Below are 23,869 nucleotides of genomic sequence, written 5' to 3'. Positions count from 1 at the left end.
TGATCTTTTCCTGCCTCTTTCCCTTCCCCTTACCAGGACTCAATCGTTTCTCTAGTTTAGATGCCAAGATTATTATATTATTATGGACGACTTTTTGCTTTTGTAGAGGAGCTTCACTAGGCATTTTTGTATATTAATTTCAATATCGTCCGTTTCGGCAACACAAACACAACCACTGCCATTTTTTCAGTCGTGATCTGAACTACTGCAGTGCCACAACGGTGGATACCACCATGACAGCCGACGGAGCCTCCTCTTCATCATCCTCCTCAAAACTCTGGAACTACGATGTGTTCTTGAGCTTCAGAGGCGAAGATACACGCAAGGGCTTCACGGGCCATCTCCATGCAGCATTGAAAGAAAAGGGCTACAAGGCCTTTATTGATGAGGACGATCTGAAAAGAGGGCAAGAAATAAAAGAGGAACTGTTCCAGGCAATTAAAGAGTCAAGGATCTGTATCATTGTGTTCTCAAAGAGGTATGCGGATTCGAGTTGGTGCCTCGACGAGCTGGTGAAGATCCTGGAGTGCAGAAAAAATTTGGGGCAACAGGTTTTGCCAATATTTTATGATGTTGAAGCTTCAGACATTAGGAAGCAGGAAGGTAGTTTAGCCCCAATATTTCAGAAGCACGTAGATGACATCCGTGAAGAAAAAGATGACGAAAAACGGGAAGCCAAGAAAGAAAGGGTAGAGCAATGGAGAAAGGCTCTTACTCAAGCTGCAAACTTGTCTGGTCAGGATCTTAAAAACACTGACAACGGGTAATTATCTATTTTAAACTAGATTTTAATTAAGATGAAGTTTAGATTAATTTCTCATAAAAGATTCACCTTGGTTCTGTTTAAATGCCAACATCTATATTCCATGTCATTCTTTTAGGTAATTTCATGATTTTTTTTAAAGGCGTGTTTGAAATTGTGGTGCTTTTAAAAAAAAAAAAAAGCTTTGTGGTGCTTTAAAAAAAAAAAAACTTATTAAAAAAAAAGGAAAACTAATGAAAAGGGCTTGAAAACTTTGAGTTTTAATGATAAGGACAAAATAAAGGGTAAAGTGAATAGTACCAGGATTGACTTTTTAGTGTAAAAATATGGTTTTTCGTTAAAGTGAACAGTACCGGGTGCTTTTCGTTAAAGTTCCCTAAAAAAAATCCAAAACATTTGGTAAAACAAAAAAGAAAAGATGTTTTTTTTTCAAAAGCTCATGTCAATGATGGCAGAAAAGCATAAGCAAAGTCTATCATGATTCTAATTTTTTTTTTCAAAGCATAATAATGATTGCACCTTTAGTGAAATTTTCAAATGGCTATACCCCACATATTTTACAAAATTACAATCATTGCCCTTACATTATTCCCTTTGATAATAATTATATTACATTAAATATCATATCATTTTTAGCCATTTAACATATCCACAACAATTCGTATAAAAGTTTACCAAATACTTAGACACTGTTTTTTTTTCTTTTGTTAAAAGCATTTTTACAAAAAAAAGAAAAAAATAATTGGTTTACCAAATGCTCAACAACTTCATTTTACAGTTGTTTATTTGTATAGCACAGCAAAATCAATTTTTTTTTAAAGCACAATAATACCAAACTAGCCCTAAGTCTACACTAATTCATTATAACACATTTCGGTACAGATATTTAGGTACATTAACTCATTAGAAATAAATTTCAGTACAAAATTTAGGTAACATAAATTCATTATAATATAGTTTGGTACATATATTTCGGTCCAAACATTTAGGTACACTAATTAATTATAATATCTTTAGATACGTCCTGAGTTTGATTCCTGGCCCTGGTGAATCGCATGCTGGTGGCCAGGGGAGGCTGAAATGCCTCTTTGAGTATTCCCGACCTAGGAAGGGGGACTACCGTGGTGAAGCCACCAGTGGGTCATTTAAAAAAATAGTTATAATATATTTCGTTACAAACATTTAGGTACAGACATTTCGGCACAAATAAGTCAATTTAATATGTCTCAATAGAGTCATTTCCGTACACTTATGTATTTCCATGTTTTTTCTTAAGTGTCACCAATTTCTTTTGATGTTTTCTCATTTAGGTTTATTTATAATCGAAAGAACTAAGGTGTTCATATTAATAATATCAAAATTTTAATGTAGAGACATTAAATAACAAAAATAGGATATGAATTTTAATAAAAGTACATTTCAAAGGATTAAAATTAATATTAATCTAATACCAGGTTTTTTCTTAAATTTCAATCTTTTTCAAGGACTAATCTTAAAAAATCCAGAGAAATTAGGTTCCCATCCTTTTTTTTTGTTATTCTATTGATTAAAACCTTATTCCTTTTCAATTTTTTATCAAGATCCTTAGGTTTTAATAAATGTCATTAATTATTTCAATAATAAAATATTTTTTATTTCTAAAATATATTCATTTAGTGTTAGAAATGTTACATTTGGTATATTTATAGTTATATATTTTTATTTTTAGTTTGTACCCATTTTTAATTTGAAACCCTTTTTAAATTTGTACCGATTTTCTTTTCAGTTTTAATTTGTACCCATATACTAATTTCTTTTTGTGCCCATAATTCTTAAAGTTTTATTTGTATTTGTACCCACCATATTTTTTAATTTATTTGGACCCATTTTTAATTTTGCTAAATGTACCCATGCTAATTATATGTATTTATTTTATGTTTTAAAATATATCAATAGTTATTTTTTTAAATATGTTAATAATTATGTGGGGACATTATTTTCTTGTAAAATTTTGTGAAGGACAATATTACTCTAATATTTATTTTTTAGTATTTATTATATTTTAAAAATATTATTTGAATTTGTTTAAATTTCATAAAACTCCGCCTATGTCTTACATGGCCGGTCCCAAGCCCGGATAAAGGAGGAGGGGGAGGGCGTCAGGTAGTCGACAGCCGGCACTCCATGATCACGTCGAATCCTTATGAAAATGAATCCAGAACAAAATCGCGCTAAAGCTAGGGCGTCACCCGTAAGTGGCGCGCTGTGTGGCCCGAGCACAGTGATAAGTGAGCAAGGGTCGCTGTATCTCCATCGACACCCGGATGCAGTGTTAAATGAGCAAGGGGGCCATAGAAACTTCTTTTCGAACGACTCCACTCAAAGTTGTTTGGGAGCATATGCTCCTATCAACTTTACCCGGGACACACAAAAGAAGTACTTTGATCCTATTAGACGGGGGAGGATGAAGAAGCTAGGACAGAAGGGTAGAGTTCAAGAGAGCAAAATGCGTTTAGGAACGTGGAATATAGGAACCTTAATGGGAAAATCTATGGAAGTAGTGGAAGTTATGGTGAGGAGAAGGATAAATATTATGTGCCTACAAGAAACTAAGTGGGTTGGTAGTAAGGCAAAGGATCTAGAAAACTCAAGGTTTAAACTTTGGTATTCGGGCACAAATAGAACGAGAAACGGTGTTGGCATCATCGTGGACAAGACCTTGGTACAAGATGTTGTAGATGTCAAGAGGGTAAGAGATAGAATCATGGCAATCAAGATTGTAATAGGACAAGAACTTATCAATGTGATTAGTGCGTACGCACCTCAAGTAGGGTTGGATACGAGTTCGAAGGAGAAATTTTGGGAAGACCTTGGAGACTTGGTGCAAGGAATTGCTCAGACGGAGAAGTTATTTATATGAGGAGATTTAAATGGACACGTGGGCAGGGAGACAGGCAACTATGGAGGTTTTCATGGTGGCCATGGTTTTGGGGAGAGAAACGAGGATGGGGAAGCCATCTTGGATTTTGCAATGGCATATGATCTCTTCTTAGCCAACACCTTCTTTAAGAAGAGAGAAGAACATGTGATCACCTATAAGAGTGGGTCGTCAAAAACACAAATAGATTTTCTTCTAATGAGGAAAGGGGATCGTATAACTTGTAAGGATTGCAAAGTTATACCAGGAGAGAGCGTGGCTAATCAACATCGCTTATTGGTGATGGATGTACATATCAAAAGAGTAAGACAAAAGAACAAGACTTGGAAGTGCCCAAGGACTAGATGGTGGAATCTAAAAGAAGAAAAACAAGCCATTTTCAAAGAGAAGGTAATCACCCAATGTGTGTGGGATAGAGAGGGGGAAGCTAGCCAAATGTGGGATTCCATGGCTAGTTGTATCCGAAAAGTAGCAAAAGAGGTATTAGGAGAGTCCAAGGGCTTTGCCCCACACCAAAAGGAATCTTGGTGGTGGAATGAGGAGGTATAAACAAAGGTGAAGGCTAAGAAGGAATGTTGTAAAGCCTTATACAAGGAGAGGACCGATGAAAATGGTGAAAGGTATAGAAAAGCGAAGCAAGAGGCGAAGAAAGCTGTCAGAGAAACTAAGTTAGCGGCTTACGACGATATGTATAAACTACTAGATACCAAAGAAGGAGAGTTGGATATCTATAAACTATCTAGAGCAAGGGAAAAGAAGACAAGGGACCTAAACCAAGTGAGGTGCATCAAGGATGAGGATGGAAAGGTTCTTGCTACAGAGAACGCGGTTAAAGACAGATGGAGAGGTTATTTTCATAATCTTTTCAATGAAGGACATGAAATGAGTGATTCTTTAGGGGAGTTGAGTAACTCAGAAGAGTGTAGAAACTACTCTTTTTATCGTCGAATCCGGAAGGAAGAAGTGGTTGTAGCTTTGAAGAAGATGAAGCATAAAAAAGCAATAGGCCCAGACGATATACCAATCGAAGTGTGGAAACTTTTGGGAGAGACAGGTATAACATGGCTCACTGACCTTTTCAATAGGATTTTGAAAACGAAGAAGATGCCAAATGAGTGGCGAACGAGCACTTTGGTGCCTATCTACAAGAATAAGGGCGACGTACAAAATTGCATGAACTATAGGGGTATTAAGCTAATGAGTCATACAATGAAGCTCTGGGAGAGAGTCATTGAGCATAGATTGAGGCAAGAGACACGGGTTTCGGACAACCAATTCGGGTTCATGCCAGGGCGCTCAACCATGGAGGCAATCTATCTCTTACGAAGATTGATGGAAAGATATAGAGATGGGAAAAAGGATTTACACATGGTCTTTATAGATTTGGAAAAAGCGTATGATAGGGTCCCAAGAGACATTCTTTGGAGGATTTTAGAGAAGAAAGGAGTACGAGTAGCATATATCCAAGCTATAAAGGATATGTATGAAGGAGCAAAGACTGCCGTAAGAACTCATGAAGGACAAACCGAAAGCTTTCCCATAACTGTAGGATTACATCAAGGCTCATCCTTAAGTCCTTACCTTTTTGCGTTGGTAATGGATGAGTTAACAGGACATATTCAAGATGATATTCCTTGGTGTATGCTTTTCGCAGAGGATATAGTGTTGATAGATGAAACTCAGGAAAGGGTAAATGCAAAGCTTAACCTTTGGAGAGAAGTGTTGGAATCTAAAGGTCTTCGCCTAAGCCGATCAAAGACAGAATATATGGAGTGCAAGTTCAGTGCAAATGGAGGCCAAAACGAGTTAGGGGTGAGGATCGGAGATCAAGAAATACCAAAGAGCGACCGTTTTCGTTACCTAGGATCTATCTTGCAAAAGAACGGAGAATTAGATGGAGATCTCAACCATAGAATACAAGCTGGATGGATGAAGTGGAATAGTGCATCCGGCGTGTTATGTGACCGCCGTATGCCACTGAAGCTCAAGGGAAAATTTTATAGGACGGCAATAAGGCCGGCGATGCTGTATGGCACATAATGTTGGGCGGTGAAACATCAACACGTACACAAAATGGGTGTAGCGGAGATGAGGATGCTTCGTTGGATGTGTGGGCACACGAGAAAGGATAAGATTAGGAATAAGGATATCCGGGGTAAAGTAGGAGTAGCCGAAATTGAAGGAAAGATGAGAGAAAATCGGTTACGGTGGTTTGGACATGTGCAAAGAAGGCCTACTGACGCTCCGATTAGAAGATGCGACTATGGGACAGAGGTTCAGGGCCGAAGGGGTAGAGGAAGACCTAGGAAAACTTTGGAAGAGACTATAAGAAAAGACTTAGAGTACTTGGATCTAACGAAGGACATGACACATGATCGAGCACAATGGCGTTCTAAGATTCATATAGCCGATCCCACTCAGTGACTTGGATTTTCCAAGTCTCCAACCGAGAAGTTTTCCTCACTTGGAAAATTAAGGGAACACTACCCCAACCTACATGCTCCACTCAGAAAGCTTCAACATACAAGCTTCAACAAAAGAAAATTCAAAGAACTTAGCGAAGAAGGCTTTGGTGTTTTTAACACAGTACGTTGAAATGAAAGAAAGCTTATTTATTGATATCCCCGATAAGCTACAAATATGTACATATACATGAGTCAAAATAAACACACAAGAGGGAGCCTTCACAAAGGTTGCTTAGGAGAAGTCTCAGCAGTCGGTAGAGCCCCAGAAAGAGAAGGCACCGGAGGGGGATCATTTGGAGCCTCAGTACTGGATAGAACCCTAGAAGGAGGAGGCATCAGAGGTTGATCATTTGGAGCTTCATTACGCGGTACAGCCCCAGAAGACGAAGGCAATAAATGCCTTTGGAACAAACCCACAAATCTCTGATGATCAAGTAAAACCTGACCATCAGTTTCCTTCATCTGGTCAAGCTTCCTCTTCATGTTTGTAGCATAATCATGTGCGAGCCGGTGCAACTGTTTATTCTCATGCTTGAGCCCTCTAATCTCCTGTTTGAGACTCATCACTTCAGCCGCCAATGATTCAACTTGGCGGGTTCGAGCAAATAGGCGTTGGGCCATATTAGACACAGAACCTGCACACTGAACACTGAGAGCCAGCGAATCCTTAACAGCTAACTCATCAGACCGTTTGGAAAGTAGTCTATTATCTTTGGGAGTGAGAAGGTTCCTGGCCACCACCGCAGCGGTCATATCATTCTTCATCACGGAATCCCCAACGGTAAGAGGACCAGTAGGGGAGACGAATGATGGGCGCCATATGTTGTCTGGAAAAGGCGGGGCTGCCTCTTCAACAAGGTTCAAGTCAAAACGACGGTCGGAGGGGCCAGACATTTTCAAAGGTGTTGAAGAGAGAAGAGGTCGGACAAATCGAGATCTTAGAAGTGCAAGAATGAAGCTTCTACTGGTGGAGATTCAAGTGTGCTTTGGAACTTAATGCCAGCCCCTATAAAAATCTACACTCGACGGAGCTTCAGAAATCGAAGAGGCGCCTGCTCAGAAATCGAAGAGGCGTTTGCTTTCTCAAAAGCTGGGCTGCTTAGAGATCACGAGGGTTGATCTCAGAAATCGAAGAGGCGTTTGCTTTCTCAAAAGTTGGGCTGCTCAAAGACCACGAAGGCCGATCTCAGAAATCGAAAGAGGCGCTCGCTTTCTCAAAAGCTGGGCTACCCAGAGACCACGAAGGCCGATCTCAGAAATCGAAGAGGCACCTACTTTTCCAGCCTTGTCAGCACCTGTCACACGCACACTCAGCTTTGCGGAAATTATGGGCATTCTGTCGAAGACTTCTGGGGAAGTAGAAAACACATGAATCTTACTGTTCAATCACCCACTTCCCACACGCAACAATAGCTCATGGGTACCACAGATAACTTTACCAAAAATCGAAGAAACTGCTCCCCGAATCTTCGAGAGCCAGACCCCCAGCATGATTGCTTTCTCAAAAATCGATGAGGCATCGTTCTCCGAATCAATCGAAGAGGCGCTCGCTTTCTCAAAAGCTGGCCTGCTCAGAGACCACGAGGGTCGATCTCAGAAATCGAAGAGGCACCTACTTTTCTAGCCTTGTCAGCACCTGTCACACGCACACTCAGCTTTGCAGAAATTATGGGCATTCTGTCGAAGACTTCTGGTGAAGTAGAAAGCACATGAATCTTACTGTTCAATCACCCACTTCCCACACGCAACAATAGCTCATGGGTACCACAGATAACTTTGCCAAAGTTCTCTGCCAAAGTTGAGCACGTGAAGCTTGCAGCTCCCACTACATCGCTCTGACCAAGAAAGGTAAAAGAATAGCAAAGAAACAGCACTAACAAAGTTTAGACACATAAATTTTGAAGGTCTAGCTACCATATTATTACCCACAAGGGTAAAGGAACAGTACCACTGCTGGATAATTGGAAAGTCCCTGTGTGTCAACCTCTGTGCTTCATGGCAAGGTAGACTAGCAAACATGCCCAACCTTTACTCACATTCGAGAAAACACTCCCAACAAGATTGCTTGCTTCAAAATCGAAGAGGCACCGTCCTCCGAATCTCGAGAGCCAGACTCCCAACATGACTACTTTCTCAAAATCGAAGAGAGGGTAAAGGAACAGTACCATTGCTGGATAATTGGAAAGTCCCTGTGTGTCAACCTTTGTGCTTCGTGGCAAGGTAGACTAGCAAACATGCCCAACCTTTACTCACATTCGAGACAACATTCCCAACAAGATTGCTTGCTCCAAAATCGAAGAGGCACCGCTCTCCGAATCTCGAGAGCCAGACTCCCAACATGATTACTACCTCAAAAATCGAAGAGACGCTGCTCTCCGAATCTCGAGAGCCAGACCCCCAGCATGATTGCTTTCTCAAAAATCAAAGAGGCATCGTTCTCCGAATCTCGAGAGCTAGATACCATAGACCACTTTTTTCAAAGTGCTCTGACAGAGTTAAAACATGTGAAACTGGCAGCTCCCACTACCGTGCTATGACCAAGCAGGGTAAAGGAATAGCATTACTACTTGTTGTTAGGGAGACTCCTATATATGTCGACCTCCATCCCCAACGGACAGGCAGACCTGCAAAAATGCTAAACCCTTCATCATATCTGAGAGGGCACTCCCAACGAAGCCTTTCGAAATATTCAGCTTTCTTTCCCCCCGATAATACCTCTGCAAACAAGCTATACTAGAGCAAGAATATCTCATATCATCAGGGTTAAAAGCAAGAGTATCTCATATCATGCTTTTTCCCTGTCTTTTCCTTTGGCCTTGTTTTTACCTGCAAGACAAGGAGAAAGAGAGCAATCAGTCAGCACTTGGAATCAAGCTTCCAGCCAGGAACTGACTGCCTGGAACCCCTTACCTGATTACTTACCTGGCATTGCTCTCGAGTACTCATCTTCAACATTTTATGTTTCCAGGGAAGATTCCGCATCTGCTTGAGGAACAGATAGGGCAAGTGCGAAGGATACAAGGAAGCATGTGGAGACAAGCGTAACAGCACACGTGCCGATACATCCATTACTCTGTCAAAAGCAAAAGTATCCCATATCAGCAGGGTGGAACGTACTCTAGATTTGATGGACTTGTTTTGACCCTCAAATTCTTCAGTCGGCCTTATACTCTGGAGGAAACTAGAAAACCCTTCAGCTCAGTTCAAGAATAAGCCTGTGAAAAGTTACTTCTTCAAAAGCAAAAGTATCTCATATCATCTCTTCTCATTTTTCTTCTCTTTATCCTTCATGCTGCTGCAAGATGGGGAGAAGGTGAACAATCAGTCGGAGCTCTGATTGCTTACCTTGTCAGTCACCTCTTTCAGCAGACCCCCTAGCTCGGCGACTTGGGGGACTCCTACTACATGGTTTATATCGCGCTTGACCAAGCCTGAAACTACAAGTAAGCTTCAAGTGAAATTGATACATTACCTTGTGCATCTCCACCAGTTAAAGATACCACCCCTGGATAGAGGAAGAGTACTTCCAGAGAAGATGCCACATCTACCTATGAGACAGATAAGGCAAGTCAAGACGACACCACACTCCGATACTTAGAAGTTTCGTGATTACGAGATCATTCTCCCATAATATTTCCTAATGTCATTTGTACTAAATCATTCACTTGTACTCACTAAAGGAGAGCTTGAACCTATGTACTTGTGTAAACCCTTCACAATTAATGAGAACTCTTCTATTCCGTGGACGTAGCCAATCTGGGTGAACCACGTACATCTTGTGTTTGCTTTCCTATCTCTATCCATTTATATACTTATCCACACTAATGACCGGAGCAATCTAGCGAAGATCACAAAAAAGCGACCGTTTTCGCTACCTAGGATCTATCTTGCAAGAGAACGGAGAATTAGATGGAGATCTCAACCATAGAATACGAGCTGGATGGATGAAGTGTAAGAGTGCATCCGGTGTGTTGTGTGACCGTCGTAGGCCACTGAAGCTCAAGGGAAAATTTTATAGGACAGCAATAAGGCCAGCGATGTTGTATGGCACAGAATGTTGGGCGGTGAAGCATCAACACGTACACAAAATGGATGTAGCGGAGATGAGGATGCTTCGTGGGATGTGTGGGCACACGAGAAAGGATAAGATTGGGAATGAGGATATCCGAGGTAAAGTAGGAGTAGCCGAAATTGTAGGAAAGATGAGAGAAAATCGGCTCCGGTGATTTGGACATGTGCAAAGAAGGCCGACTGACGCTCCGGTTCGAAGATGTGACTACGGGACAGAGGTTCAGGGCCGAAGGGGTAGATGAAGACCTAGGAAAACTTTGGAAGAGACTCTAAGAAAAGACTTACAGTACTTGGATCTAACGGAGGACATTACACAAAACCGAGCGCAATGGCGTTCTAGGATTCATATAGCCGACCCCACTTAGTGGGAAAAGGCTTTGTTGTTGTTGTTGTTGTTGTTTAAATTTCATAATTTGTGGGACACTAAATGCATAAATGCATGAGTTAAATCTCTCAAACAATATTAAGGACCTCGATCAAAATATTTAAACAAATAAGGTTTCAGTCTAACAATTAAGTTGATTAGGGACCGGAACTAAAAAGACCTGTTTTTTTTCATATCAACAATATATATTTCTTCTGATTAGTTAATTCTTGCAAACAACAAGTCACTGCAAGTTTACACTGCCATTTTTATCTTCTTACGAATTGTGTTTTTAGGCATGAAGCAAAGCTTATTAAGAGCATTATTGATGAGAAAATTTGGGAATTGCTCCCTAGCACAAACGAATTACATGTGGCCAAGCACATAGTTGGAATAGATTCTCGCATTCAAGATATTATTACTTATCTTTTCAATGTTAGATCAGAAGATGTTGTCATGGTTGGAATTTTGGGGATGGGTGGATTAGGTAAAACAACAGCTGCCAAAGCCATTTATAACCAAATTCATCATAAGTTCCAATTCAAAAGTTTCATACCCGACGTTAGCAACACTGCAAGTAAACATGGTCTAGTTTATTCGCAAGAAAAACTTATTTATGACATCTTGAAATGGAAGTCTGAAATAAGCAATGTTGATAAAGGTATCAGTTTGATAAAAGATCAATTTTCACATAGAAGGGTACTTGTCATCATGGACAACATAGATGAAAAGGAACAACTGGATGCAATTGCTGGAAATCGTGATTGGTTTGGTCCAGGAAGTATAATTATCATAACGACACGAGATGAAAGTCTACTACTAAATGTGGACAAAGTATATCTGGCTCAGAAATTGAATGAAGGAGAAGCTTCGGAGCTCTTTAGTTGGCATGCCTTTGGAAATAGATGGCCAAACAAAGAATATCTTGAACTCTCAAAAAAAGTTGTTTCTTATTGTGGAGGTTTGCCACTAGCCCTTGAAGTTTTAGGTGCGTTTTTGTTTAAAAGAACCATAGCAATGTGGGAAAGTCAATTGGAGAAATTGGAAAGAACTCCTGATGGAAAAATAATAAATCAACTAAGAATAAGCTTTGAAGGGCTAGATGATAAACAGAAGGCTATATTCCTTGACATATCTTGTTTCTTTATTGGAAAAGACAAGGACTATGTCGCAAAAATATTCGATGGATGTGAATTTTTTGCAACAATAGGAATCAGTGTCCTTCAAGAACGATGCCTTATAATTGTTGAACACAACAAGTTGAATATGCATGATTTGCTTCAAGAAATGGCCAAAGTAATCATTTCTGAAAAATCTCCTGGTCACCCCGAAAAATGGAGTAGGTTGTGGAACCCTCGAGAGGTCATCGATGTCTTGACAAATAAATCTGTAAGTACATTTTGTATTAATGCAGCGTACAATTTTGTACTATACATTAAACAACTTTCATGTGTAAATATATGTGGTTGCACAAGGAAAGCTCAATTAGGCAATTTTCGAAAATATGTGCAGATTTTTCTTACCTAGTATAACATGTTGTTAACAGGGAACTGAAGAAGTTGAAGGACTTGCTCTAGGTTCCTCTTGTTTTTTGTCACAAGACTCTCAGTATAGTTTCAGTACAAAAGCATTTGCCAATATGCAGAAACTGAGATTGCTTCAGCTCACCAAGGTAGAGCTCACTGGAGAATACAAACATTTTCCAAAAGCGTTAATATGGTTGTGCTGGCATGGATGCCCTTTACGGTCCCTACCAAACGTCTTTTTTAATCAAGAGAAACTAGTTATTTTAGACATGCAGTGGAGCAGACTGGCAAAAGTTTGGAAGGGTTCCGAGGTATAATCAATTGCACATTATGATGTTCAATTTCTATTTCTTTTTGGATTTCCTTCTCTTTCTTCATAAGATCTTTCTTTTGGATATTAATTTCAATTTTCTTTGATTTTGTGCAGCAGTCGCTTCAGAAGTTGAAAATCATTAATCTCAGTCATTCTAGGTTCCTAATTACATCACCGAACTTTTCACAAGTCCCAAATCTTGAAGAGTTGGTATTGAAATGGTGTGAGAATTTGTCCAAGATTCACCCCTCCATTGGTCGTCTTAAAAAACTTTCTTTGGTGGACCTTAGGCATTGTGACAAGCTTAGATCTCTTCCAGGGGATTTCTATAAGTCGAAATCTGTTGAGACTCTTCTTCTTTTGGGATGTTCAAAATTCAGAGAACTGCATGAGGATTTAGGGGAGATGATATCATTAAGAAAACTTGATGCAGATTGTGCAGCCATAACAAAAGTACCACCTTCCATGGTAAGATTGAAGAATCTCACTCATTTATCCCTAAGTCGTTATCCCGATTCGTTACATGGCTTAAACTCTTTAAGAGAATTAGAACTCTCATTAGCTGATGGTGAAATACCTAAGGATCTTGGGAGTCTAATTTCTTTACAAAAGTTGCATATTCGAGGGAGTAATTTTCTTACCCTACCCAGCCTCAGTGCTCTTTCAAAGCTTGAAACTCTGTGCTTGAATGAATGTTGTAATCTTGATACCTTACCCAGCCTCAGTGGTCTTTCAAAGCTTGAAACTCTGGAGTTAAACGAATGCTTTAAACTTCATACGATCCTTGATTTACCAACAAATTTGAAATTTTTGCATGCGATTAAGTGCCATGCATTGAAAACAATGCCCAATTTTTCGGAGATGAAATATATGAGAGAACTGAATGTAAGTGATTCATCCAAACTCACTGAGGTTCAAGGATTGGATCAGTCATTAAACTCCATGACATTGATTGACATGCAAGGGTGCACCAATCTCACAGTTGATTTTAGGATGAACATCCTACAGGTATCTCTCCCTCTCTCTTATTGCCGTCCTATCGTGCACATGCACACACAAACGCACATGTACATGTACATGTATATATATATGACACTTGCATTGTATATATAGGGATGGACTTCGTGCGGATTTGGTGGCATTTTCCTCAATGGAAATTATGTTCCTAGTTGGGTGGAGTTCAACAATGGCAATAAAGTCAATTTTGAGATTCCCCCGAGTGATGGTCATAATTTTGAAGGGCTAACTTTGTTCTGCATTTACAGCTCAAGCAATAGATATTATCGTCCTCTTACTCTAGCCATTACTGTTATAAATACAACCAAACATATTGAGTTGCGGGCCTGGATATGCAAAGACGATTGGGAGGTGCCACAATATGAAGAGGATTATTTTTGCCAGGGACAATTATCAAATGATCAGCTCAATTTGCAAGGCGGGGATAAAGGTTATATAATTTTTGAAGACCCCTTTGCAAGTGAAGATCCTGATTGTTCTGTTACAGTGAAGAGAACAGGGGTCAATCTAGTATGGGACAAACCTTTGACGGAAAATATACTTGATTTGGACGAATCTGGTTACGTTTTTAACCCACATCCAGCTCGGTTCTATGATGAGGCAGGACCAAGCCATGACACCTCTGATAATAATCATCCCAGTAATGAAATGAGAATTAGTAGAGATGACAGAAATGGAAAAAGGCGAAAATTTGAAGTTAAAGCATCATCTGTCATAGTCACACCCAGCTCGGTCCTATGGTGAGGCAGGATCAAGGTGGTGATGCATCGTCATTGTCTGGTTCATCCTCATCATCACATATCTAAGTTTCTGGACTACAAATCACCGCCAGCTTCATCATCAATAAGTCGATATTTCGAACTTCTTTCAGATTCTTATAATTTTTCCAGTAAGTAATTGTTCTGAGTTTTGAAGATATATTGCATCCAGAAACATTTCAACATTAAAAAAACCGATAAAAGACACGAGTACGATGATTCGAGAAATATTTCTACACCCTTTTCATTAATCCTAGCACTATTTTTATGTACAGAAATACACTATATGCATGCATGTGTACCAGAAATACACTATATACATGTGTATGATATCGCTAAAGCACAAATTATGCAAATACCTCATATCGCTAGAGCACAAATTATGCAAATACCTCCTCAATCAATCCATCTAAAACCAGTTTCTCTATGTCATTCAGTACTTGCTCCTCCGCTTCATCTCGAAAATCTGTTCCTCCAACCCGATTCCCATGTCCTGTTCACCACTTCTCTAAGGATAGAAACTGTCTTTACTAAAGTCGGATTATCGCACCAAAACTTGACTCTAGGATTAGACGAAGAGAGAAAATGGACTAGATACTTAGCTCAGCAACGTCAAACCCCAAGACCAATACCTAATGCAAGTTAAAATGTACCAATCAGAGACTGGGGTTTAAGGAATGCATTTCAGAATGTTGATATAAAAAATGTTGATTCCAAGTTGAGCATGGATTGGAGAGAAGAAGCTATCCACAAAGTGAATAAACCACCACGTGATATAGAAAGTGATCGCTATTGGAAATAGGATCACACTGCAAAAGAACAAAGAGCGAGCAGCTAATATGCTATATATGAGCAAAAAACAATCTCGAAGAAAGAGAACAAAGCTTTGATCTCATTAGCTACTACTTTAAATGGATGCATCAAGAAAAATCCACACACATTACATGATTAGTGTAATAATTACATGAAATGGGCTCAGTCTAAGACTTAATAAGATGCTAAGTTGTACACTCCTTGAATTCATCTATCGAGAGGCTATTCTCTATCTTATTCAACTATTCATTTGCCTATAACAAAACTCCTAGAGTTCAAACAAATGATATACCTCTATGTTCAGAAAGAGAGGAAAAATAGATTGTAAGTACATGCCAACAATCTAAGTTTAAGTTCCTATCACTACTAAATTATTCCATCTTTCAGCATACCTCATGGCTCAAGCTAATAAATTTAACAACTACCCTCAGCTCTAAATCTAAGAATAATCAGCAATCCAACAACTTTAAAGATATTTGACGGTTGACCCTCCCCACAGACAGTATCAAAGGGAAAATAGTACTGCATATGAACATGATTTGAACGAAATAGGAGCCAGAAGAAAGAAATGCCAACCATCCAGTCATGAACTTTTTTTATGCCCAACTTCTAACAACTTTGGAAAACGTATGCACAGAGATAAAAAGAGATCAAAATGATTGTTATGAAGATTAAGAAAAGGGAGCACAAACACTCAAAGTACGGGAAAACTTATGCGGCAACTTGGGCCACCAAAAGTAACAAACTTTGACACACTCTAACCGGTCGTTGATAAATTACTACGATTTACAAGACAACATTTTACGTGCGTATCCGTGGTATAATGTAGCAGCAACACCTTTAAACTGACGAAAAGTAAAACACAATGATGTCACTCCATTTCTTGTCGAAATGCCTAGATATGACCCAATCAATTGTTTGATCTTCTTATCACATTACTTGGAAGCTCGAGTGGATAAATAGAGCTATACACTCACACCCAAATTACGAATTAGTAAGCGGAAAGTAATACCGAAAATCCAAATTAGCACATTACAAGTCCGAATGAACTGATGAAAATTTGACAAACAAAACAAGACCCAAATCTGAGTTTGCTCCTCCATTAGCCTCAGGAAACAGTAAATCAGACCAGTCAGACACAAAATTAGACGCTTAATCACAAAAATCAACCCATAAATCCCGATTAAAACAAACACACTAACTTCAACTCGCAACCTATGCAAAATGTTACAGCCTTTCCCTCGAATTTTCCTCCATTTTCTGAGCAACCAAACACAACACACAAAGCGATGAAATTTGAAACAAAAATCGAAACTCACCTCGCGGCCGGTGTGGTGGTAGGAGAAGGAAGACGAGGAGGCTTGGACGATGCATCTTCGTCAGGGAGTCTGCCACCGGAATGAGAAGCTCACGATCTCGCGGTTCCCTGTCTCTGCTCTCCATTACGATCGAAGACGACGACTTCTCGTCGCCCATCACCAGCAGAGCCCCAAATTGATATACGATGCCGTTTCAACGCCGCAACGCGGTGGCTTTTTTGCCACTGAAATTTCGGAAGAGCGTAGGACTCTGATTAGAGAGAAGCTCTCCTAATCCTCGTTTTGCGTCCTTTGTAAATTTGGCATTTCAAATAAGGAAAATACTTAAAAATTTTGAGTTTTAATGATAAGGAATAAATAAAGGGTAAAATAAATAGTATATGTTTGACTTTTTAGTGTAAAAATGTGGTTTTTCGTTAAAATAAACAGTACCATGGGCTTTTCGTTAAAACTCCCTTTCAAATATTTGGTTTTTATTTCATCTCTACTAATTAATGAAATCATATTTGTCAACCGAAATAGGATGAAAAGATAAACTAATCTTCTATCACACAAAAAAAAGGATGGTTAATAATGTAATTTCATAGATCCAAATTTTACATTTTTTTATTGAAGCCTTACCTTTAGGTGATGTTAAAATACATCCAATATTTTAAAAAAAACCTCTCACTCCCCCCACATTCTCTCTCTCCATGTCTCCTTCTCATTTTCTAAAAAAAATGTGTTCATACACACAAAATGTGTAGCCAAATGCTAGTTAGTTATTATTTTAATTGAATGTGGATTACTAAGGACCGGAGAAAATTCCGGTAATTGTCAATATTAACCTAATTGGAGCATACATTTACAATTAAAAATTCGTGACCATTGTTCATTTAACTCATTAAAACTTGTAATTATAGTCATTTCTACCAACTCCATCAGAACTTCAGTTAAAATGAGTCATGTTGGACGAACCAATACTATAATTGCATTAACATTTAGGGATCATTGCTGTAACATCCACCCCTATTTATAAAAATATATGTATATAATTACCCCCAAAACATTTTAAATATATCAATTTGGTCCATTTTATGTACCCAATCTGAAAATTTAACATTGGATTCTTTCTCCCTCAAGCTGCCACGTGGCAGCACCCCCTTCACTCACCTCACTTCTCTCTTTGTCCCCCCCCCCCGTGAACCCTCTTCTTTCTTCTTCTTTGTTTCTGTCTGTCCTGTCTCTCTCCCTTCTCTCGGACCTCTCTCATCTCTCTTTCTTCTCTGCACCGCGAAAGCACACATACACACACCATCGCGCTCGCGCTCGAGGAAGCCACCCATCGTCATCAATCTCCTCCTGCTCTCTCTCCCTCTCGTTTCTGTGAACTCGGCGAAAACCCGGAAATGAACTCCGGCGAATTTTTGTATTTTCTGGTTAAGTAAGCCCCTAATTCTCTCTTTTCGTCCTTGATTCTTGCGAGATTGAGGTTTAATTTGAGTTATTTCGTGATTTTTGGAAGTTTTTAGGACGAATCAAACCCGGTTGTAAAAACCCCTATTTCCGATGAGTCGTGGGTGTCAGGGGACTCTCCGGCCATCTCCGGCCGTTCCACGACGAAAGAAAGGTATAAAAACACTCCCCTCGTCTTGCTCTTCGTTTTGGTACCTAGATCGGGGTCTAAGGTTGTGTGTGGTAGTCGACCGGAGCTGTGAAGCTCCGGTGGTGGTGCTCCGACGAGACAGGCCTCCCAGGCCGGTTCCATGCTAAGCGGGCCTTAGGCCCGTGTGGTGTGGGGAGCCAAGCCCAAAACCCTAGCCTATTTTACTTTTAATTATTTTATTTAATTGTAATTGTTTTAGGACCCTTAAAGGCCTTCGGGCCATTAGGAATTTAGGGCCCGTAGCCCATTAGTCAAACCCAAGAAACCTTTTTAAGGTTTTTATTTAATTTCTGTTTTAGGAATTTAGGGCCCTTTGGGCCAAGCTAAATTGGGCTTTCAGCCCACTCCCAAAACCCCTAACCTTTAATCCAACCCAAAATCCTTAAGGCCTTTCAGCCCACTCCCAAAACCCCTAACCTTTAATCCAACCCAAAATCCTTAAGGCCTTTCAGCCCAACCCAATCCAAAGCCCAGTCTGACTTTAACCTTGACCAGTTGACTCTGACTGTTGACTTGGTCAACAGTTAGAGTTGACTTTGACTTTGACCAGTCAACAGTCAATATTGACTTTTTGAGTTGATTTTTCGAGGTTTCGTCCAAGACCTCTCCTAGGCTAAATTCGACGTTCTGAATCCGTTTCCAACGTCCGTTTACCCAAATTCAATTGATATAATAGAGTTTTATTAATTTGACATTTTATGTGCTTAGGGGCAATTATAGTGGCGTGTCTTCGCTAGTTGCATGACTCTTCGACAACGAAGTACTGTGAGTGGACCCCTTCTAAAATGCATGTTTTAATAATAGAAATGCATACATGAAAAACATGATTTAAATACTTATGTTTTATGAAGTACTTTATGAGATAACATGCTTACTGAGGCTAGATTGAATTATTACTATTTTTTCTATAACCCATGTTCTTATAGAATATCCGATGGATGACGATATGATATTTAGAACATGTTTCGAACACCTCTTTATAGTATAGATGATGGATGACTTTTATACTATGAAGTTGTTTTTCAATATATATATGTTCATTGGTTTTGTACTATCTAGTGGTCTTTTCCGTTACGGGACTTAGGGATAGATTCCAGTCTGTCCCGGGTGACGGTTTGGTGTTGGCATGGGGCCTGGAGGGTGTTTCCTCTAGCATTTAAGACCAGGGACGGGGAGCTGGCATGGGGCCTGAAGTGTATTTTCCTCTGACTGTCTGCTCAGAGACGGGGAGCTGGCATGGGGCCTGGGGGTTATCGGACAATTCACTAGTGATTATTATATATACAAGTTATGATTTGAGACAATGCACGACATGCTAGGTTTCGGAAAATCTATGTTTATCATTATATATGTGTTTTCATAAAACTTGGGGGTTAGTACTTTGATAACTGTTTTACTATTTATATATCAAATTGGTCCACTCATGTTTGTTTTGCGTCCCCTTCAGGATTTAGGATCGAGGCGTACAATCCCAGCAATCCAAGCACTTCCGCTTCGATATCTTCGAGTCCTCTCAGTGTAGGACCCATTCCTTTGTTCATCTAATTTTATATTATTTCCTTTAGTGTTCTAGTTAGTTGTATGATGTGAACACATTCCTTAAGTGCATATTCTTTATTCTTTTATATTTATAAACCTTATATATTCCTTGTTTTCAGCAATTGCCCTCAATAAATGGCTTTCGTCACCTTTGGGTGTCGGCCAGCACGTGCCTATCCTGGTATTCAGGGAAATATCGGGATCGGGGCGTGTCAATTGCTCCAGTTAGATAAAAGTTGAAGGAAAAGTTGAGAGACTACTGCTACAATTTTTTCATTTGGTTTTTCATATTTGCTCTTTGATTCAGTCTAACGTGTGTGACATGTGATTTATTTTGACTGACGAAAATGATTATAGCTACACATTTTGATGAGTTAAAGAATCAATGGTAATAGATTTTTAATTAAGAAACAATTACTTCAATTAGATTAAAGTTAAACGACAATTTTCTTCAAAAAAAATGTAATAGTTAATCTTTTTTCCAATTATTTAGAAATATATCGTGGAGATTATTATGTTACGTGCATGTGAGGACTTGAAGGAAGTGTTGTGTTTTGTTTACTGCTAATTAAAAAAAGGGGAGGACTAATTAATGCTTAATCTCTCTTTGTTTCTCAATTTATACTGTGTATTGATGTTTGATGAGATGTCTCTTCCAATGATAGGATGCCAGAAATTTTGGCCGGCAATTTGGTGTTCTTTTGTGGCAACGCAATATTGAGATAAGGGAGTTGTTGAATCTCTACTATTTATACATACCCACTTCTTAATTAGGAGTGTAATTTGGATGATCTTTTAAATTATTCAACCCTAATATTGGATTCCTAAGAGCGGATTGGGATGAGTAGAGTTGAGCTTAAATTATAAAATGATAAGAGCATCTTTAAAGGAGATATCAAATCTATAGTGGCATCATTAATGTTAATAAAATACAATTGAATGAATTCAGATCCTCTACAGATTTAGTACTCTGGGGTTGATGAACTACGTAATCCAAACTGTTTAAGAGAGGGAGAGAGATTTGGACCCTTGATTTTCTGAGGTGAGCTAGTAAGATCGACTAATGAGGGTCGTAAGATTTAAAATGATTGGTTCGGATTACTTAATCTGCCAGCTTCGGACTGCGAGATTCGAAAAGGATTTCGTTCCAATTGAATTTGGCTTTAACTGAAATGTTTTTGTGATACCTCATCCTTAATTTAACGTTTTTGTATTATTAAATAGTGTGATTTTACCAAAATGCCCTCGTGGCAAGAATGTTGACTTTCGTTGACCACCTCGTCGAAACACGTATGACTAATTTTCTTAGTTTATTCTTATTGTACTCATTGCCATGAACGGGTGGGCGTGAACGGATTCGAATTTCGAGTTATAACGAAGACTTTACGTTTCGAAACGTCGAACATTTTTTGAGCTTTCCACATTTCGTCTCTTGTGACCTTAATTTGTGAGACACTGGGACCCACTTTGGATCCTTGTCCCCTTGTTCTTTCCCCCTTACCAATGCATCCCTTCTTTCCTTTATTATTTTTGCCAACCTCTCTCTCTCCAACTCTCACAACTCTCTCATCTTTATCCCTCTCTATCTATCAGCCCTCTCTCAAACCAACCATCCCCGAGGGTTTTCACTTAAACAAACCACACAACAACGACAACAACAACTTCACCATCGTTCCTGTGAACTTAGAAATCGAAGAAAAACCCTCCAAGACCTTCCAACCACGCTACAACTATATTGTCACTATTCACCGACGTTCTCCGGTGATTTCCCACGTTCACCGGCGAAGGTAAGCCTTGAACCTCATCCAAAACTTGTAGATCGTGTCTTGGTGTATGTTTGGAAGTAGTTTTGGTGATGTTTGGACATAGGAAACTCACGGGAAAACTTACCTAGTTTTCCAACGATGACAGCGACTTTGTGGCCATTTTCTGACCAACTCCGACCACCATTTGGTCCCAACTTGGTGTGTCGTTTAAAGTGACCCCGTCCTCCCTATTGTTGAACGGCACATTGGTAACGAAGAATCTGTGAATGGACCCTTTCCAAAATGCATGATTTTATTACTATAAATGCATACATGAAAAACATGATTTTATGACCACGTTTTATGAAAGTTTATGAGTAAATCGGATTTCCGCTTTATGAAATATCATGCTTTATCGAATTTATGTTACTGAGATATTTATGAATATGATTTTATGATATGATGTTTGAGTTATTGAGCTTCGATGAGATATATTTCGGAAAGATTATGTTCAGGATTTTCTGTGCTTACTTAGTGGATATATATGTGTGTATATATATATGTGTGTGTGTGTGTGTGTGCGCGCGCCTTTGGGCGGAAGATATATATATATATATATATATATATATATATATATATATATATATATATATTTATATTTATATCCCTTCGGGCGGGCAATGTAGTGCCTTCGGGCGATTGTGATACCACTACTAAGCATACTATATATGATATATGTTTTATGAAGGTTTTATGGCATGGTAGGGTTTTCATAAAACCTACTACCTATTATGTTATATGAGTTTTCTAAAAACTGGGGGTTAGTACGTTTGAAGAGTAGTTGACTTTAGTATTATTTATATCAAACTTGGTCCACTCATATTTTGTTTTGCACCCCCATCCGGACCTAAGAACGAGGCATACGACTCGAGCTACGAGACATTCCCATATCAGTGAATTTGTGTCCTCCTCTCTGCGTAGGACATCTCTTGTAATCACACTTTCTAATATTCCTTCCGCTTGTATTTCAAATTAGTAGTATGCTCTGAACATGTCATGCATTATCACTTTTAAATTGTTGGCAGTTGATTATTATATTTTGTTAAGGTTTGTACTTGAATACTATATTGCATGGTTATGCGCTAAATTTTTATGCATGTTTCTCATGTTCTCAGCATAAGCATTCATTAAATGGATGGCGTCACCCTCGTGTGTCAGGCAGAACGTGGCCATCCCGTTATCCTTCGGACATTGAGATCGGAGCGTGTCAGTTTTAGTCTTGTGAAATAGCGGCTAAACTTTGTGCTGTCAATTCTCAATTTTGACGTTACTTTTTTATTTTATCGCTTTTTAAAACACCACGCCCACCTATTTCTACAATTAAAGTTAAAGTGGAGCTCAACGTGTACACATAAATAACTTTTACATATCATCTTATTGGACTTGGTCATCTTATTTTCTTATGATTGCAACTGCTTGCTTGCACTGGCGTCTAGTTTTATATACCTTTCTTCCTAACAATACTGAAGGAGGAGTTGAATATCAGAGTATGCAACGAACAAGATTAACAAATAATAAGAATATTATTAAACAAACTGAGAATGCCGAAACGGCTACAAAACTCTAAGAGACTACATTGTGGCTAACTTGTTCTCTAATGAATAACAAAGCACCCCATTTATAATAAACTAACCATAATCTCTAACAAAACCTAATTCTAACGAGCTAAGCCCATAAAACCAAACATTCAAATAAACCAAAATACTAATATTTTCCAACACCCCCCGTCAAACTCATGGCGGTACACGACATGGGTTTGTCAAAGTAGATGTGGATGTAAAACTCCAAATTCCTGTGCCAATGCCGATGCCAATACCAATGCCGATGTCGATGCCGATACCGATGCCGATGTCGATGCCAATACCGATGCCAACTTCTGAACAAACAAACAAAAAATCCAACCAAATTTTTTTTTTCCTTTGTAGCAATACAGACTTGCGGATACTCCTGCAGGCTGCAGTGTTCAAAGGTGCAAAAGCAGAGTCACGGGACAAAAAACGAACGAACAATTTTTTTCTTCTTGCAAACAATCAATACCAACTAATAATCTGAACATGAACGACAACGGAAACGAGCAAACAGATACCAACCCGAAGCAGATTAAATCCCGAAGGATCAAACCTGCTCTGATACCAAGTTGAATATCAGAGTATGCAACGAACAAGACTAACAAATAATAAGAATATTATTAAACAAATTGAGAATGCCAAAACGGCTACAAAACTCTAAGAGACTACATTATGGCTAACTTGTTCTCTAATGAATAACAAAGCACCCCATTTATAATAAACTAACCATAATCTCTAACAAAACCTAATTTTAACGGGCTAAACCCATAAAACCAAACATTCAAATAAACCAAAATACTAATATTTTCCAACAGGAGGAGCTTCAAGTTCTCATCCCCGCATTCTCGTTACTGAGTTTGAACTTTGAATTCCCCTCGTCAATTTGAAATGAAAAAAATATATAAAAAAAATGTTTAAAAACGAGGCCCACAAAATAAAAGGCCAGAAAAGAGAAAGCCTAGAAAGGATACCGTTTTGGACATGAA

General features: G+C 38.9%; 1 protein-coding gene, 1 long non-coding RNA gene and 1 pseudogene across 3 annotated transcripts in view; 1 reads left to right on the top strand and 2 right to left on the bottom strand.

Moving 5' to 3' along the window:
* The window catches only part of LOC126594070 (disease resistance protein RPV1-like), an 89,679-nt pseudogene that overhangs the window by 47,531 nt on the left and 18,279 nt on the right, over positions 1–23,869 (top strand).
* LOC126594247 (uncharacterized) overlaps positions 5,982–23,869 on the bottom strand; it is a 57,597-nt gene continuing 39,709 nt past the window's right edge. The window contains exons 2-3 of one of the 2 annotated variants that reach the window (XM_050260482.1): positions 7,782–8,129; positions 5,982–7,440 (exon numbers count right to left, since the gene is read on the bottom strand). In XM_050260482.1, the coding sequence (XP_050116439.1) occupies positions 6,365–7,039 (675 nt within the window). In that variant the 5' untranslated portion in view covers positions 7,040–7,440; positions 7,782–8,129 and the 3' untranslated portion in view covers positions 5,982–6,364. The remainder of the gene's footprint in view (positions 7,441–7,781; positions 8,130–23,869) is intronic. The other variant, XM_050260491.1, reaches the window with a different exon arrangement.
* LOC126594337 (uncharacterized) lies at positions 22,820–23,697 on the bottom strand. Its single transcript, XR_007613217.1, has 2 exons — positions 23,629–23,697; positions 22,820–22,966 (listed from the first exon to the last, which is right to left on the bottom strand). It is a non-coding gene; the product is annotated as an uncharacterized LOC126594337 (long non-coding RNA).

Source organism: Malus sylvestris, chromosome 2 (assembly GCF_916048215.2).
Source record: "Malus sylvestris chromosome 2, drMalSylv7.2, whole genome shotgun sequence".
In the NCBI taxonomy this organism is placed as follows: domain Eukaryota; kingdom Viridiplantae; phylum Streptophyta; class Magnoliopsida; order Rosales; family Rosaceae; genus Malus; species Malus sylvestris.
The sequence above is the reverse complement of the archived record's forward strand: the minus strand, read 5'-3'. Positions and strand labels throughout refer to the sequence as shown.